This window comes from Bufo bufo, chromosome 5 (assembly GCF_905171765.1).
Source record: "Bufo bufo chromosome 5, aBufBuf1.1, whole genome shotgun sequence".
Classification (NCBI taxonomy): Eukaryota; Metazoa; Chordata; class Amphibia; order Anura; family Bufonidae; genus Bufo; species Bufo bufo.
The window spans coordinates 68,265,188-68,281,266 of record NC_053393.1 but is presented as its reverse complement, the minus strand read 5'-3'; the positions used below and the strand labels follow the sequence as shown (position 1 = coordinate 68,281,266).

Below are 16,079 nucleotides of genomic sequence, written 5' to 3'. Positions count from 1 at the left end.
ATCTCTTTCAACAAACACTTTATGTTTCATTTACTTACAGACTGTACACTCAATTTTGAGACTGAATTACGATAGATTATAATAAATTAAAATCTGGAAAGTGTGGTGTGCATTTGTATACAGCCCTCCTGAGGCAATACCTTGTAGTGTGCAATTATAGATGCAAAACTTTTGGGGAATGTCTCTATCAGATTTGCACGTCTAGAAGCTGAAATGTTTGCCCATTTTTCTTTGCAAAATAGCTCAAGCTCAGTCAGAATTGATGGAGAGCGTCTGTGAACAGCAATTTTCAAGTCTTTCCACAGATTTTCAATAGGATTTAGGTCTGGACTGTGACTGGGCCATTCTAACACATGAATATACTTTGATCAAAACCATTCCATTGTAGCTCTGGCTGTATGTTTAGGGTTGTTGTCCTCCTGGAAGGTGAACCTCCGTCCCAGTCTTAACTATTTTGCAGCCTTCACCTATCTTCCCATGAACTCTGGCCAGCTTCCCTGTCTCTGCTGAAGAAAAGCATCCCCGCAGCATGATGCTGCCACCACTATGTTTCACGGTGGGGATGGTGTGCTCCCCATTCACTGCCGCAGTCCAGGGCTCTGTCCTCGCAGGCATTGTTCTTCCTGGAATCTGCTCCACGGTTTCCTTCCAGCCCTGGGCACAGCATGCTTTCCAGCCTGTTTCCTGTAGCACTTCCTTAAGGGCCGACATGCGCCACTTCCTGTGATTTATGGGTTAGGCACATGTGGCCGTGCTGAACAATCCTAGCCCTCCTGCACCTATATAAGTGGTACAGCCCCCTTCCCAGGTGCCTGAGTGTCAAAGGTTCTTGTGTCTTGCAAGGTCGCAGTTGTCTATGCTTGTGTTCCTGTATACCTGACCCTTACTTGTGTTTCTGGACTCCGCTACCTGTTTGATCCCTGTCTGCTTGCCTTGACTCTCCTGTTGCTGACACGGATTGCCTGACCCGTACCTGTGCCACCTGCCCTGACCTATTACTTGTTTGACTAAGCCTCTGCCTCATCCTTCAGTCCTGCACTGTCGCTCCTGGTTATGACTGACTACAACTGTACCTCTGGTACCTTGCACTGGTACCCCCTGGTCCAGCTGCCTCATGTGCCAATCCTCCTCAATAGGTAGAGACCTAGTGTTCACCTCGGGAAAGTCTATCCCCACCATCCGGGGTACTGTGAAGAACAAGGGGTTCACTTAGACACTTAGTCGGTCACGTGGCAAAGTGGGCTCACACCCGCTGGTTCGTGACAATACAGAAGGTTGAGGAACATGCCGTGTTTGGACTGAGACAGTAAAGGTAATGCTCATATATGGCTTTAGACCTTACCGGATGTGGTTAGGGTTTATTGCTCCTGGCACCTGCCACACTACTGAGGCAAACTGGCCATTTAGGACTGCACCCCACAGACTGGGAAATTCAGTAATATAGAGAAATAATTTGCACATCTGTGGTCATTTGGAAAGATAGCATGGTATAACTGGAGGGAGACTAAGAGGGGAGAATACTGAGTTCCCCTAATACACAGCCTTCTGGAGAATTAATACCTTGTGAAATACTTGATAGATTAATAGTGGGGCAGGAGCAGCGATGTGCTGTGCAGAGCACCTACTTGTGCCCACTCCCCTTAGCTCAAGCCTGACATAGCACATCTGTGCGGGAGACCCTTCACCAATGTGCTGTGCCAGGTTCCAGCTGAGGGGGGTGGGCAAAGGCAGGAGAAGTAATACAGTTTCAAGAAAAAGTATGTGAACCCTTTGGAATGATATGGATTTCTGCACAAATTGGTCAGAAAATGTGATCTGATCTTCATCTAAGTCACAACAATAGACAATCACAGTCTGCTTAAACTAATAACACACAAAGAATTAAATGTTACCATGTTTTTATTGAACACACCATGTAAACATTTACAGTGCAGGTGGAAAAAGTATGTGATCCCCTAGACTAATGACATCTCCAAGAGCTAATTGGAGTGAGGTGTCAGCCAACTGGAGTCCAATCAATGAGATGAGATTGGAGGTGTTGGTTATAGCTGCCTTGCCCTATAAAAAACACACACCAGTTCTGGGTTTGCTTTTCACAAGAAGCATTGCCTGATGTGAATGATGCCTCGCACAAAAGAGCTCTCAGAAGACCTACGATTAAGAATTGTTGACTTGCATAAAGCTGGAAAGGGTTATAAAAGTATCTCCAAAAGCCTTGCTGTTCATCAGTCCACGGTAAGACAAATTGTCTATAAATGGAGAAAGTTCAGCACTGCTGCTACTCTCCCTAGGAGTGGCCATCCTGTAAAGATGACTGCAAGAGCACAGCGCAGACTGCTCAATGAGGTGAAGAAGAATCCTAGAGTGTCAGCTAAAGACTTACAAAAGTCTCTGGCATATGCTAACATCCCTGTTAGCAAATCTACGGATACCTAAAAAACTAAACAAGAATGGATTTCATGGGAGGATACCACAGAGGAAGCCACTGCTGTCCAAACAAAACATTGCTGCACGTTTACAATTTGCACAAGAGCACCTGGATGTTCCACAGCAGTACTGGCAAAATATTCTGTGGACAGATGAAACCAAAGTTGAGTTGTTTGGAAGAAACACACAACACTATGTGTGGAGAAAAAGAGGCACAGCACACCAACATCAAAACCTCATCCCAACTGTGAAGTATGGTGGTGGGGGCATCATGGTTTGGGGCTGCTTTGCTGCGTCAGGGCCTGGACGGATTGCTATCATCGAAGGAAAAATGAATTCCCAAGTTTATCAAGACATTTGCAGGAGAACTTAAGGCCATCTGTCCACAAGCTGAAGCTCAACAGAAGATGGGTGTTGCAACAGGACAACGACCCAAAGCATAGAAGTAAGTCAACAACTCCAGTGTAAAGTATGATCTCCAAACATGTCAAATAAAAGAAAAAAAATGTTTGAGTGTGTAGCAGGAAAACAAAATTGCAATATATTGTATTATGTAAACATGTACATGCCGATAAAAAAATTACACGGAGTTAAAAAAAAGAAGTAAGTCAACAACAAAATGGCTTAAACAGAAGAAAATACGCCTTCTGGAGTGGCCCAGTCAGAGTCCTGACCTCAACCCAATTGAGATGCTGTGGCATGACCTCAAGAAAGCGATTCACACCAGACATCCCAAAAATATTGCTGGACTGAAACAGTTCTGTAAAGAGGAATGGACAAGAATTACTCCTGACGTTGTGCACGTTTGGTTGAAGTTATTGCTGCGAAAGGCGGTTTAACCAGTTATTAAATCCAAGGGTTCACATACTTTTTCCACCTGCACTGTTGTGACTTAGATGAAGATCAGATAACATTTTATGACCAATTTATGCAGAAATCCATATCATTGCAAAGGGTTCACATACTTTTTCTTGCAACTATATGTGCTCCTGCTTGTACATTGCTTGCTGAAGCCCCTATGCCTGCAGTACTTTGGAATCTATACGTCTGTACACCGTCAGAGGTGCACTGGTGTACAGATTCCAAAGCACTTTAGACACCTGAACTATTTTGTCAGTAAAATATATTAAAAAAAGCCTTTTCCAAAAATTTATTAAAGGCCATTTAGAATAGTTTTTATTAAAGTTGTTGAAAAAGTTAGTTACATTTTGAGATGTACCAAATGTGTGATAGAGCGTGAGCCACTGTGAAGTTTGAGGTCACATTGTATAAATATTACTGCATACGTGGAGTCCGCTCCTTCCCTCTGCAGCGTGTACTGAGGATCGAGTGCTGGCCGGATTGCTATTTTTACTGTATAAATATTAGACAGGGTTGGTAAATCTGCTCTATAATTCTATGAGTATATTGTGTTTCTAAGGGTTAAACACAGCACTACACCTCCTCAGAAGCTCAGAATAACACACCCAGCCCTTTTTATTGCCTTTTTATTTATTCTCCATACCCCCTAAACTCTACTACACCCCTTCTATCTCCTCACAAACTTCATACTCTTGTATATACCTCTCTGAATTGCCCCATATCATTGAAGAGTGTAATAGTATGATGGAAACTGTCCAAGAAGACTCTGTTCTCTAAATCTAGCTGGTATGTGACCTGCACTTGGGACACCGAAGACCCTTCTCCTGCATTATACAACATCCTGTCCTCTTAAAACAGTTTAATGACTGTTCAGTTTGTTATGAAATATGTCACACTGGCCTGGGAAGAATTCATAGAGGTAAATCTGGCCCTTCCTGTAGACCTCTGGGTGTGTTAGTTCAAACAGGACAATGATAATGTTACCTGTCCATGTCAGGGCCGGACTGGGGATAAAAACCAGCCCCGGAAAAAGTTGCATACCAGCCCCACAGCATTGCATCATTATTTACTTGTTTATAATAGGAGAAAGCATTCATTTTAAAACACGTGTGTAAACACGAATATGAACTTTGCCCCACGATAGCTCTTTTGTAGAACCCCCATTGTTCATATTATCACAGTGTTTTCCCAACCAGGATGCCTCCAACTGTTGCAAAATTACAACTCTCAGCATGCTCAGACAGTGTTTTACTACGCCCTTTGACCCGCCCCTTTTTTGCTGGCCACCTATTTAATGATTGTTGCATGCAACATTTTACTTGACCAGCTATTTTAGATATTCTAGGGCAATCCTGTTACAATCCCCCCTCCCCCCCCTCCCCCCAATGAGCCTTTCGACCAAATAATAAAAATATTTATAAAATCTCACCCATATGCTGGAAAAAAAATTAAAATCTGCAATGTAAAATCGATAATAAAGATCAACAACAAACATAAACATATTTCACATAAAAACTTACAGTTACTTGGCTTGGCCCTTGGGGATCTCGGACACCACTTCAACACTTTGGCCGGGGGCTCGGTGGAGCTGATGTTGTGCTTTATCCTAATGAGAAATATTTCATAATAAGGATTTGGAGATGGAGTAGAGGGATAGCAGAGCAGGGAGAGGCTGGTGCTGCTACTAGGGGGTCATACCATGGGGGAGTAATAAAGCCCACCATAATGCCCCCCCCCCCAGTAGTAATAATTCTCCTTATAATGTGCAAAACATACCCTTTTGTAATGCCCCAAGTTGAGCTAATGTTCCCATAATGTGCCAATAAAAAATACCCCTTTTCAGTGCCCCCGTAGATGACCTCATAGTGCTCCTCTCCCCCCTTCCCCATAGTACCCACCATAATGTGTCCCAGTATAAAATGCCCCTATACAGAGCCCCCATATAAAATACCCCTTCTCAGTGCCCCCGTAGATGACCCCATAGTGTTCCTCTCCCCCCTTCCCCATAGTACCCACCATAATGTGTCCCAGTATAAATTGCCCCTATACAGAGCCCCCATATAAAATACCCCTTCTTTTTAGCCTCAGTAGATAGATGCCCCTATAGTGCCACCCAATAATCTGTCAGTAATAAGTGCCCCAATAGATGCCCCCAATCATGTGCCAGTAAGATGTGCCCCCATAGATGCCCCCAATCATGTGCCAGTAATAAGAGCCCCCCACCATCATGTGCCAGTAGCCAGAGCCCCCCAATATCATGTGCCAGTAGCCAGAGTGCCCCCTATCATGTGCCAGTAGCCCCCCTTAATTATGTGTCATTAACCCCCCTTATTATGTGCCAGTAACCCTCCTTATGTGCCAGTAGCCCCCCTTATGTGCCAGTAGCCGCCCCTTATCATGTGCCAGTAGCCGCCCCTTATGTGCCAGTAGCCCCCCTTTATGTGCCAGTAGCCCTTCTTATGTGCCAGTAGTCCCCCTCATGTGCCAGTAGTCCCCCTTATGTGCCAGTAGCCGCCCCTTATCATGTGCCAGTAGCCGCCCCTTATGTGCCAGTAGCCGGCCGTTATGCGCCAGTAGCCGCCCCTTATGCGCCAGTAGCCGCCCCTTATCATGTGCCAGTAGCCCCCTTATCATGTGCCAGTAGCCCCCTTATCATGTGCCAGTAGCCCCCTTATCATGTGCCAGTAGCCCCCATATCATGTGCCAGTAGCCCCCATATCATGTGCCAGTAGCCCCCTTTATCATGTGCCAGTAGCCCCCCTTATCATGTGCCAGTAGTCCCCCTTATCATGTGCCAGTAGTCCCCCTTATCATGTGCCAGTAATCCCCCTTATGTGCCAGTAGCCCCCCTTATGTGCCAATAGCCCCCTTATGTGCCAGTAGCCCCCCTTATCATGTGCCAGTAGCCCCCCCATCATGTGCCAGTAGTCCCCCTTATGTGCCAGTAGCCCCCTTATCATGTGCCAGCCCAGTAGTCTCCCCTTATCATGTGCCAGCCCAGTAGTCCCCCCTTATCATGTGCCAGTATTGTACCTATATATAAAAAAAAAACACTTATACTTACCTCCAGCGATGCGATGCAGGCCTCTTTCGGCCTGTGTCCCTCGCTATACGGCTCAGGCAGCACGATGACGTCATTGCGCCGCCTGCACCGGCCAGCACTAGGCCGGCAGCCTATCAGAAGAACAGGTGAGGACACACCTCTCCCGTCCCTGCCACAGCATAGACATCTGTATCGCTGTCCTGAGGACGGCGATACAGATGACTATGGAGATGAGCGCTTCCACAATGGAAGCGCTCATCTCCTGCTGCTGTGCCCTGCCGCCGGCCGCCCCCACTCTTCACCAGGGCCGCGGCCTTGTGGCACTCAGGACTGCCGGCCTAGCGGGAAATTTCCCGGTATCCCGGCAGGCCAATCCGGCTCTGGTCCTTGTGTTCCTTTAGAGCATGCCTTCCGTGCTACCTGCAGGAGGGAGAGGAGTAGGTAAAAAATGACAAGATAAAAAGTGCTCATGCTATACAATGTTCCTGCCATCGTAACAAAAGAGGGGTCAGTATCCAGTAGTACTTTTGAGTCCATGGATTGTGGTGTACACTGTTGGATAAAGGCTCAGGTTCTGAGGAATAATCTTGAAGGGAGGTGAATGGAGAAGAGTTAGATTAGGGGATGTGATAGGCCACCCTAAACAAATGTGTTTTTAGGGAGCCCTTAAAACTGTGAGATTTGGGAATTAAGGCTAGTCTGGGGTAGGGCATTCCAGAGAACGGTTGCAACTCGAGAAAAGTCTTGGAGACAGGAGTGAGAAGTTCGGATTATGGAGGAAGTTAGTCGTAGATCCTTGGCAGAGCAGAGAGCATGGGTAGGGCGATAGACAGAGATGAGTGAGGAGATGTAGGAGGGTGCAGCACTGTGGAGAGCTTTGTAGGTGAAAGGTTTAAAGTGAATCTCACATTGTAAGACCAGTGCAGTGAATGGCACAGGGTGGAGGCATGTCCCACCTCTTGTCCCACCCATAGTCCCATGAAAGACGAAATGAGCACACTCTTCATTTTAGGGAAGATTAGATCAAGCTGTTCCACACTATACAACCAGTGCAGTGAACAGCACAGGGTAGAGGCATCGGAGTAGATACGATTGTCACTCTTCATCTTAGGGAAGATTAGGTCAAGCTTAATAACGGAAAAGAGAAAGCTATGCTGGATCCATTGTACGGCATGTTCTGTGGTGGTTTCTGTTGGTTTAATGGCTAAAATAACGCTCGTATTCTAGCCATCAAATCTGACTCTTTTTACATTGAACAGAACCTATATAAGATATCATTATATGTTCATTCAATGCTAATATATTATTATTATTATTATTATTATTATTATTATTATTATTATTATTATTCTTTTATTATCTTCTATAATGTGCAGTCATGCCAAAGTAGTGGATGATCCAAAGGTCAAAAAATATCACAAGACACTGAAACTGTAGGAGGGAAGAACACTAGTGAGGAGCGGCAGGGGCAATATTCGAATTCGAGATATTTCGCAAATATTTTGTAGACCATTTGTCACATATTCGCGAATTCGCGATTATTTTCTTGATTGCGAAAAATCGGCAATGTAATATTCACGTAATGCGCGCGCAATACAGGCGTGGGTCACTTTTGCTGCATATTCCAAGCTGCTAGAAGTTTCCTGAGACTGAAGAAAATGGTTGGCACGGCAGAACATTAAAAATGGCTTTATATGCAGAAAGAGTGCTCCAATATATTTGCAAATGCGAAATCAGCACTAATGATGCGAATATTTTGGCGCAATACGTAAAACTTCACATTTTAGCAGGTCTGACTAGATATTACTGATTGGTGCACTAAGTATTGTTGTGACATCACAGCACTATGTCTGTAGCATGTATGTATGGACAGCAGAGAAACAGTAATTCCTATCACACTACCTAACACTCTGCACTGCAACAGCTACACTATATCAGGATATAACCTACACTAACTATATGTATTATACACTGCTCAAAAAAATAAAGGGAACACAAAAATAACACATCCTAGATCTGAATTAATTAAATATTCTTCTGAAATACTTTGTTCTTTACATAGTTGAATGTGCTGACAACAAAATCACACAAAAATAAAAAAATGGAAATCAAATTTTTTAACCCATGGAGGTCTGGATTTGGAGTCACACTCAAAATTAAAGTGGAAAAACACACTACAGGCTGATCCAACTTTGATGTAATGTCCTTAAAACAAGTCAAAATGAGGCTCAGTAGTGTGTGTGGCCTCCACGTGCCTATATGACCTCCCTACAACGCCTGTGCATGCTCCTGATGAGGTGGCGGACGGTCTCCTGAGGGATCTCCTCCCAGACCTGGACTAAAGCATCTGCCAACTCCTGGACAGTCTGTGGTACAACGTGAGGTTGGTGGATAGAGCGAGACATGATGTCCCAGATGTGCTCAATTGGATTCAGGTCTGGGGAATGGGCGGGCCAGTCCATAGCATCAATGCCTTCGTCTTGCAGGAACTGCTGACACACTCCAGCCACATGAGGTCTAGCATTGTCTTGCATTAGGAGGAACCCAGGGCCAACCGCACCAGCATATGGTCTCACAAGGAGTCTGAGGATCTCATCTCGGTACCTAATGGCAGTCAGGCTACCTCTGGCGAGCACATGGAGGGCTGTGCGGCCCTCCAAAGAAATGCCACCCCACACCATTACTGACCCAATGCCAAACCGGTCATGCTGGAGGATGTTGCAGGCAGCAGAACGTTCTCCACGGCATCTCCAGACTCTGTCAGGTCTGTCACATGTGCTCAGTGTGACCCTGCTTTCATCTGTGAAGAGCACAGGGCGCCAGTGGCGAATTTGGCAATCTTGGTGTTCTCTGGCAAATGCCAAACGTCCTGCACGGTGTTGGGCTGTAAGCACAACCCCCACCTGTGGACGTCGGGCCCTCATATCACCCTCATGGAGTCTGTTTCTGACCGTTTGAGCAGACACATGCACATTTGTAGCCTGCTGGAGGTCATTTTGCAGGGCTCTGGCAGTGCTCCTCCTGTTCCTCCTTGCACAAAGGCAGAGGTAGCGGTCCTGCTGCTGGGTTGTTGCCCTCCTACGGCCTCCTCCACGTCTCCTGATGTACTGGCCTGTCTCCTGGTAGCGCCTCCATGCTCTGGACACTACGCTGACAGACACAGCAAACCTTCTTGCCATAGCTCGCATTGATGTGCCATCCTGGATAAGCTACACTACCTGAGCCACTTGTGTGGGTTGTAGACTCCGTCTCATGCTACCACTAGAGTGAAAGGACCGCCAGCATTCAAAAGTGACCAAAACATCAGCCAGGAAGCATAGGAACTGAGAAGTGGTCTGTGGTCACCACCTGCAGAACCACTCCTTTATTGGGGGTGTCTTGCTAATTGCCTATAATTTCCACCTGTTGTCTATCCCATTTGCACAACAGCATGTGAAATTGATTGTCACTCAGTGTTGCTTCCTAAGTGGACAGTTTGATTTCACAGAAGTGTGATTGACTTGGAGTTACATTGTGTTGTTTAAGTGTTCCCTTTATTTTTTTTGAGCAGTGTATATATAAGCTATCTAACTAACTATCTAATGTAGTGTGGAAAGCACAGAGCACAGCAATGACACTGCTGTCTCTATCACAACTCCATAAAACTACAGAAAATGGCTGCTGGGGAGGTTCTTATATAGTAAGGTGTAGGCAACTTTCCTATTGGTTGCTAGGGATGTTGCTAAGCTCAGACAAAGACATTGCAGCCTTCTCATTGGCCCACAAGCAAGAAGCAGGGAGGGATCATGGGTTCAGATGAAAAAAAATCTAGAATATTCGAAAACGCAAATATATATCACTATGTTCTAAATATTAGCGAATTCTCGAAGTGCCGATATCCGCGATTAATATTCGCGATTCGAATATTTGCGCTCAACACTAAAAAACACAATAACTTCAATAATCTCTATCCATGTCATATTTTATAAATAAAAAAAAGTGTTTTTTTTCCGGAAAATTTCTTGAAATGATTAGAATATTCTAATTCAGTAAATAGAACAGACAGCCATGTAGAGCTGCTAGGTCAGGAGCTATACAGATCACACCCAACGTCTAGATTAATGGATAACTAACAAACTGGGCTGGAATACCATCGGTTCATAGAACTCGTTTACTGTCATTTCCTTATAGCTGTCTTTGTGAAGACATAGCTCCTCACCCAACCTCTCTCTGGGCTCAACTTTTGAACCTATCGTTTGTGATTCACCAATAGATGGGTATCATTTGTTGAGTCAACGTCCAAAGGCACACGTCTGTGGATTACCCTTAACCTATGCCTCTTTCTTTAGGACTTCCACTTAGGACCTAAGATGATGAAGCTCAAAGATTTTCTTATTCTGTTATGCTGTATTCAGGTAATTTATCTCTTTTTTTCTTACTTTCTTCTATGTATTTATTTGGTAGAGTGTTGAATAGCAGGTATTTTTATTCCTCGCCTCTTGTTGAGCAGAACAGACTTTGACCCATTGGTTTCTTTTATGATTCAAGAATGGACTTGACTATCGTACTGCCTGAGATGACTTCCTCAAATCCTATACTTATGCTATTTACAACGAATAATGTCTCCCCTCCTTAAATCCTTATTATACCCTAGTATAGCAACAGAACTGTAGTTTTTGAATTGTTTTTGAAATATTGTGTTCAAGCCCTTTGTTACCACCAAGGGTACCTGAAGCTATAGTTATAAAATAGAACAATGCCAGAGTAGAAGAACACCACGTTGTGTTTTCTGATCTTTTCTTTAGTTGTAAAAAAGTGTCCACAGCCCACCAAGTTTAATCCCTTTACAAATGTACAACACTCCTCATGTCTACTGGTCCAGAAATCACATATTTGGATGTGACTTCTTCTAGAGGGAAGTCCACACCAAAAAGGTGGTTAATAAACATTGAATAGAATGGAGCTTAAAACTTCTCACAGAAAATCTAATCTAGTCTAGTTCAGGGGAGGTCTTCTCGTAGTGGCAGTCTTTCGGAGAGGTTTCATCGTAATTTGAGCTATAATTTGGAAGCAAAATTCTCATCAATTATAACTTATTCTGGCGACAATTGTACTCAGAGGAGTAACTTGAAGCCCCGGATCCACAATGGAATATCTGTAACAGAGCTTAGGCACCAGAACCTGGGTGTGACTCCTATCCCAGCTCAATATAGACCATTTTAGACAGAAGGACGTTCTATTTTTTCTCTTTTGGAGTTGATATTGGTCAGAACATGAAACATTTAATTTCTTTTACAATATCGCTAGCATCTAGATATTTTTTTTTTGTTTAACTTTTCATGTACATGTATAATGTATGATCATATTGCATGATCATGCAATGAACTATAGGCCAGAGGGAAGGAGACCATATAGATTTGTAGTGCACTTAATAAGGTGTGGCTGATAGGTGAGTCATCTCTTACCTCTCCCATAGCCTGAAGGCTGTTCTCTATTGCTCGCTTCTTTTCATTTAATCAACATTGTCTACTTTAATGGTCAAATATTAGATAAGAATCGGCCGATATGGACTTTTATGTGAAATTTTAATGTCTTGTTGGATTTTACCAAATAATTAACTGATTGACGGCCAATCAGTTGGTTAAAAAACCCTTCTAACTATGTTTGCTGATGTAATGTTAGAAGTTAGATTGAACAGCACTACAGACCAATAGTTAGATTTCTATCTAATGCATATTTTGACCATAAAGGGTTATTTCCTTTTGGACATTTATGGCCTCAATGGCATGCCATAAATGTCTGATAAGGGCGGGTCCCACCTCCCAGCACACTTACTCAACTATTTTCAGAACTCCCATAGAAGTGGATGGAGAGAGCACAAGCGTGTACACCCACATCTCCATTCACAGCGGTGTGAGACGGGCTGTGTTCTTGAGGTAGGTGCAGGTCCTAGAGGTGGGACTTGCACCTATTGGACATTTATGGCATATCCTCTGGATATACAATAAATGTTCAAATGGGTATACCCCTTTAAATGTCTAGATTAGAAAATTGTTAAGGTTTTTTTTGCTTGTTTTTTTAATACAGGAGGTTCCTCAGAAATTGCAGAAGTTGCAATCACAAAGAGTGTCTCTCACACACACATAATGCATTTATTTGAATGGGCATTATGTAATGATTAGGTTCCCCTGTGGTGGCGCTGTAGGGAATCTAAGCACCTACTGCCAGGTTTCCCTGACTGCTGAGGTCACAGCAGGGTGGCATATTGTGATCTGCTATTTGTTAAGGGACTCATCTATAAAAGGATTGTTGAAAGCGCAGAACCCTTTTAACTTTCTACTGATCATCTTGAACCTTGTTCACTTAGGCAGGAAAGGCAGCACAAATATCACTGGATTCAGAAAGTCACCATACAGCAATGCTTTCAGTTAGGCCTCATGCACACGACCGTTGTGTGCATCCGCGTCCGTGGTTCCGTTTTCCGTTTTTTTTTCGCGGACCCATTGACTTTCAATGGGTCCGTGGAAAAATCTGAAAATGCACCGTTTGGCAGCCGCATCCGTGATCCGTGTTTCCTGTCCGTCAAAAAAATATTTTTTGGACGGACAACGGTTCACGGACCCATTCAAGTCAATGGGTCCGTGATAAAACAAGGATGCACACAAGATTGTCATCCGCGTCCGTCATCCGTGTCCATAGGCTACTTTCACACAGACGGATCCGCTGTGACGTCTGCATAAAAGCTTTTTAGATCTGAGTTTACACTTCGTGAAAACTCAGATCCGACAGTATATTCTAACACAGAGGCGTTCCCATAGTGATGGGGACGCTTCAAGTTAGAATATACTAAGAACTGTGTACATGACTGCCCCCTGCTGCTTGGCAGCACCCGATCTCTTACAGGGGGCTGTGATCCGCACAATTAACCCCTCAGGTCCCGCACCTGAGAGGTTATTTGTGCGTATCATAGCCCCCTGTAAGAGATCAGGTGCTGCCAGGCAGATCAGGTGCTGCCAGTTTTAAATTCATTGGTGGCCAGTGCGGTCCCCCCCCCTCCCTGCCTCCCTCCCCTGTATTTAACTCATTGGTGGCCAGTGCGGCCCCCCTCCCTCCCCTGTATTTAACTCATTGGTGGCCAGTGCGGCCCCCCCTCCCTCCCCTGTATTTAACTCATTGGTGGCCAGTTCGGCCCCCCTCCCTCCCTCCCCAGTATTATATTCATTGGTGGCCAGTGCGGCCTCCCCTCTCCCTCCCCCCTAATTAAAATCACCTTCACCCATCATTGGTGGCCAGTGCGGCCTCCCCTCTCCCCCCCTTAATTAAAATCACCTTCCCCCATCATTGGTGGCCAGTGCAGCCTCCCCTCTCCCCCCCCTAATTAAAATCACCTTCACCCATCATTGGTGGCCAGTGCGGCCTCCCCTCCCCCCCCTAATTAAAATCACCTTCCCCCATCATTGGTGGCCAGTGCGGCCTCCCCTCTTCCCCCCCTAATTAAAATCACCTTCCCCATCATTGGTGGCCAGTGCGGCCTCCCCTCTCCCCCCCCCTAATTAAAATCACCCCTCATCACCGGCCGGGCGCTCCTCCTACTGGTAAGTGACAGGTCTGTGCTATAAGCAATGCGCCGCACAGACCTTTCACTTACCAGTAGAAGGAGCGCCCGGCCGGTCACAGACATCGCAGGTAAGTATAATGCTTCTATTGCTAAGTAACCATGGCAGCCAGGACTGCAGTAGCGTCTTGGCTGCCATGGTAACCGATCAGAGCCCCAGCGATTAAACTGGGACTCCGATCGGAACTCTCCGCTGCCACCAATGGTGGGGAAGGTGATTTTAATTAGGGGGGGGGGAGAGGGGAGGCCGCACTGGCCACCAATGATGGGGGGGGGGGTGATTTTAATTAGGGGGGGGGGAGGGGAGGCCGCACTGGCCACCAATGATGGGGGAAGGTGATTTTAATTAGGGGGGGAGAGGGGAGGCCGTACTGGTCACCAATGAATATAATACTGGGGAGGGAGGGGGGCCACACTGGCCACCAATGAGTTAAATACAGGGGAGGGAGGGCCGCACTGGCCACCGATGAATTTAAAACTGTGGAGGGAGGGGGTCTGCCCCCTCCTGCCTGTCAGGGGTTAATTGTGCGGATCACAGCCCCTTGTAAGAGATCGGGTGCTGCCAGGCAGCAGGGGGCAGTTATTACACAGTTCTCAGTATATTCTAACTTGAAGCGTCCCCATCACTATGGGAACGCCTCTGTGTTAGAATATACTGTCGGATCTGAGTTTCACGATGTAACTCAAATCCGATGGTATATTCTAACATAGAGGCGTTCCCATGGTGATGGGGACGCTTCAAGTTAAAATATACCATCGGATTGGCGAAAACTCCGATCCGATGGTATAATAGGGATTCCTGACTTTACATTGAAAGTCAATGGGGGAGGGATCCGTTTGCAATTGCACTATATTGTGTAAACGTCAAACGGATCCGTCCCCATTGACTTGCATTGTAAGTCAGGACGGATCCGTTTGGCTCCGCACGGCCAGGCGGACACCAAAACGACTTTTTTTTCATGTCAGTGGATTCTCCAAAAATCAAGGAAGACCCACGGACGAAAAAACGGTCACGGATCACGGAACAACGGATATCCGTTTTACGGACCGCATAAAAAAAAAACGTCCGTGTGCATGAGGCCTTAGCTTTACAAAACAATGAAATATGATAAACCAGGGCAAAGTAGGCTTTGTGTCATGGTGAGGTTTACTGTAACAGTTTTGGCTGTGTAGGCTGGCTGCATGCTCTCTTGCGTACTGGCTGCAGGCTGAAAAATCTGTGTATGCTGGTTGCTTGGGGCTGCATGCTGGCTGTGGTGTCTTGTATGAACTATGCCCGTGAATGTGTGTTCTCCCTGTGTCTGCTTCTCTGTGCAGTTCTTATCACTGTTGCCGTGCAGGCCGGCTACAGGCTACCTTGCGTACTGGCTGCAGGCTGACACCTGTGTATGCTGGTTGCTTGGGACTGCATGCTGACTGCGGTGTAGTGTGTGAACTGTGGCCTGTATTTGTAGATTCCTGTGTTTGCATCTCTGTGGCTGATGTCTCTGCTGCAGTGCAGACTGGCTGCGTGCGCTTTAGGTACTGGCTGTGGGTATCCCCATGAATTCTGGTTCTGCGATCCGTGCTGGCTGCGGCCTTGTGTGTGAACATGACCTTAGTATGGATGCATTTCTGTTGTGTCAGGGGTTGTTTGTGCTCTGGCGTAGTGGCTGCGGTGGACTCCGTGTATGCTGGTTGCCAGGGGCAACGTCCAGTACTGCAGCCTGTGTGTTCACTTCCCTGTTCATGCAGACTCCCCTCCCTGTTTGGTTCTGATGGGGTTAACTTACCCTGGTCCGTTCCTGGGTGTGGCTTATCAGGTGCCCTCATTATGCAGCTATATCTACCTGTGAGCTGTGGGGCTTGGGGTCAGTCTATCTCTGTCCAGTGCCTTACTGGGTGTAGCCCCTTGCTGCTGACCCAGGGTTTTTTCCTATCTGCCCTTGTTTGTGGTGTAACCTGGTAATGCATTGTTGCTGCTTTGTCTGATGTTATTGGTACCTGTTCTGTGATGGTGTTTGATGTTATGCCCTTGTCTGATCTGCACCTGTCCTGTAAGATGTCTATGTCTGATAGCCTAGCAGTGCTCTGCCTCTACTGCATCTGATAGCCTAGCAGTGCTCTACTGTATCTGATAGCCTGACAGTGCTAAACTGCTTCTGATTGTAGTCT

The 16,079-nt window shown here is 45.8% G+C and overlaps 1 protein-coding gene across 1 annotated transcript in view; it reads left to right on the top strand.

The window, feature by feature from the left end:
* CDH17 (cadherin 17) overlaps positions 1-16,079 on the top strand; it is a 103,456-nt gene that overhangs the window by 13,476 nt on the left and 73,901 nt on the right. The window contains exon 2 of the mRNA XM_040432017.1: positions 10,660-10,725. Within this exon, the coding sequence (XP_040287951.1) occupies positions 10,681-10,725 (45 nt within the window). The 5' untranslated portion in view covers positions 10,660-10,680. The remainder of the gene's footprint in view (positions 1-10,659; positions 10,726-16,079) is intronic.